Source organism: Carya illinoinensis, chromosome 7 (assembly GCF_018687715.1).
Source record: "Carya illinoinensis cultivar Pawnee chromosome 7, C.illinoinensisPawnee_v1, whole genome shotgun sequence".
In the NCBI taxonomy this organism is placed as follows: Eukaryota; Viridiplantae; Streptophyta; class Magnoliopsida; order Fagales; family Juglandaceae; genus Carya; species Carya illinoinensis.
Window position 1 is genome coordinate 24,230,477 of NC_056758.1, and position 2,588 is coordinate 24,233,064.

Sequence of the window (2,588 nt, forward strand, 5' to 3'; positions counted from 1 at the left end):
GAAAAAAGAACAAAGAGATTTGATGACAATAAGGAAAACCACAATGAAATGGCAGAGGCTGGTCCTGCCAATCCCAATGAGCATACTAGTATGGAACTACCGAGGGCTTGGGAACCCTCAGACAGTTAGTGTCCTTAGAAATTTAACTAAGGAAAAGTGACCCAACTTAGTTTTCCTTGTGGAAACTAGGAGCAGAAAATCAAGACTTGAAGAGGCGAGGAGGAGTTTGAAGATGGAGGGTTGTTTTGCTATGGATTGTGTGGGATTGAGTGGAGGCATTGCATTCTATAGAAGGAAGCCTGGTAGGTCAGAATAATCAAGTACACAAGATGGCATATTAGTGCACTGAATCAAGAAGGAGATCTTGGACCAACTTGTCATTTCACAAGGTTCTATGCACACCTTGACTTGGCCAAAAGGAGTAGTAGCTGGCAATTGTTGCAAATGCTAAAACCCTCTAGCCCCATGGCCTGGCTCTATGCAGGTGACTTCAATGAGATCTTGCACTAGAAAGAAAAAGTGGGTGGAGCAAGCAGGCCATATAGACAAATTGAATCTTTTAGAATGGCTGTAAACTACTGTGGACTTATTGACATCCATGCACAGGGACTGAGGTTCACATGGTCCAGCAACAGAGGTGGAAAGGCCTTCATTAAAGAAAGGATTGATAAAGCCTTTGCTAACAAGGAATGGAATGATCTTTTCAATAATGGTTTGTGTATTGCACTAGCTGCAATTAAATCTGACCACTCCTCCCTTGTAATTGAAAAGCACACAAAAGGTCCTAAACGAAAGAAAAGAGAGAGCTGCTTTAGATATGAGGTGGCTTGGGAGATGAGAGAAGACTATTTGAAGACAGTAACTGAGGCATGGAGAAAGGATGGAGGAGGAGGGACAAAGGCTAATCAGTTAAGACAGAAACTTGGTGCTTGTTAAAGAGATCTGCAGGGTTGGAACAAAAAGAGGCAATAGGAAGATCACAAGGCAATCAACAAAGGAATGGCAAAAATTCGTTACCTCCAAGAAACTGGCACAGATGATCACCTGTCCCAAATGAAACAGATTCAGAAGGAAGTGGAGACAAACTTGACAGAGAAGGACTTAAAGTGGCGGCAGAGGGCAAAGCAACATTGGTTCAAACTTGGTGATAGAAATACCAAATACTTTCATATGCAAGCCAGCCAAAGGAGGAAAACCAATACTATCAAAGCAATAGATGATTCAAATGGGAGAACTATCATTGAACAGACAGAGATTGGGGCAGTCTTCATAGGCTATTTCTCTACTCTCTTTACAACTTCTCAGCCTTCTAATTTTGAAGAGTGTTTAAATGCCATGGATACTAAGCGGGCAGGGGATATGAAGACCTGGCTTATGATTCCTTTCACTAGAGAGGAGATCAAAGCTGCTGCTTTTCAAATGAACCCATCGGGCTTTCTAGCCCACTTTTACCAAAAATACTGGGAAGTAGTGAGTGAAGAAGTATACAAGCTAGCCCTCCAAATCCTTAATCAAGGTGGTTCCCTTTCTGAGATAAATGACACATTCATTACTCTAATTCCCAAAGTTAAGAGTCCTAAAAAAGTTAGTGAGTTTAGACCCATCAGTCTTTATAATGTAGTGTACAAAATCATATCCAAAACAATTGCAAACAGATTGAAAGTAATTCTCCCTAGGCTTATCTCTCACAACCAGAGTGCCTTTGTGCCAGGTAGGTTAATCTCTGATAATACTATTGTGGCTTACGAAATCTTACACTCCATGAATACTAGAATGAAAGGATAAAAGGTTTCATGATACTCAAATTAGATATGAGTAAGGCTTATGATAGGGTTGAATGGAGTTTTATTGAAGCTATCATGAAAAAGATGGAATTCCCAAACCACTGGATAAACATCATCCAGACTTGCCTTAATTCAGTGTCATATTCAATCCTCATAAATGGAGAAGCCCAACAGTGCTTCTGGCCTTCCAGGGGACTTAGACAGGGGGACCTTTTGTCCCCCTATCTGTTCATTCTTTGTTCTGAAGCTCTTACACGCCTCCTCAATAGAGCCAAGCTTTGTGGAAACCTTATACTTGTCCTAATTGGAAGAGGACCTGTCACTGTGAACCACCTTTTCTTGCAGATGATGGTCTCTTATTCCTCAAAGCAGCCTCTGAGGAACTCAGTTGTGTCCACAATATCCTTAGCCAATATGAGAAGGCTTCTGGTCAGGGTTTTTGAACAAGGAAGAATCATCTATTTTCTTCAGCAAGAATACAAACTAGATTTCACAGAATCAGCTATTGCAAGTAGCAGGGATTAAATCCTCTGGGACTTTTGAAAGGTACCTGGGCCTTCCTGCATTGGTGGGCAGAACCAAGATAGCAACCTTTCACTCCCTCGTAGATAGAACATGGGCTCGTGTAGCCAATTGGAAGACAAAACACCTCTCTACAGCTGGGAAAGAAGTCCTTCTAAAAGCAGTCTTGCAAGCCATCCCTACTTACACCATGGGGATGTTTCTCCTTCCAATGTCCATTACTAACAAACTGAATCAAATGCTCAGAAAGTTCTGGTGGGGTTTTGATGAGGGTACCTCAAA

The 2,588-nt window shown here is 41.6% G+C and overlaps 1 protein-coding gene across 1 annotated transcript; it reads left to right on the plus strand.

The window, feature by feature from the left end:
• Nucleotides 1-564: 564 nt before the first annotated feature.
• On the plus strand, nt 565-936 carry LOC122316251. The gene has a single exon (XM_043132781.1). The coding sequence runs from the start codon at nt 565-567 to the stop codon at nt 934-936; it is 372 nt and encodes a 123-aa protein (XP_042988715.1).
• The last annotated feature ends 1,652 nt before the right edge of the window (nt 937-2,588 follow it).

Bases quoted from the DNA above. Each gene is read 5' to 3' on its own strand.
- LOC122316251 (XM_043132781.1), top strand. From the start codon at position 565: ATGGCTGTAAACTACTGTGGACTTATTGACATCCATGCACAGGGACTG.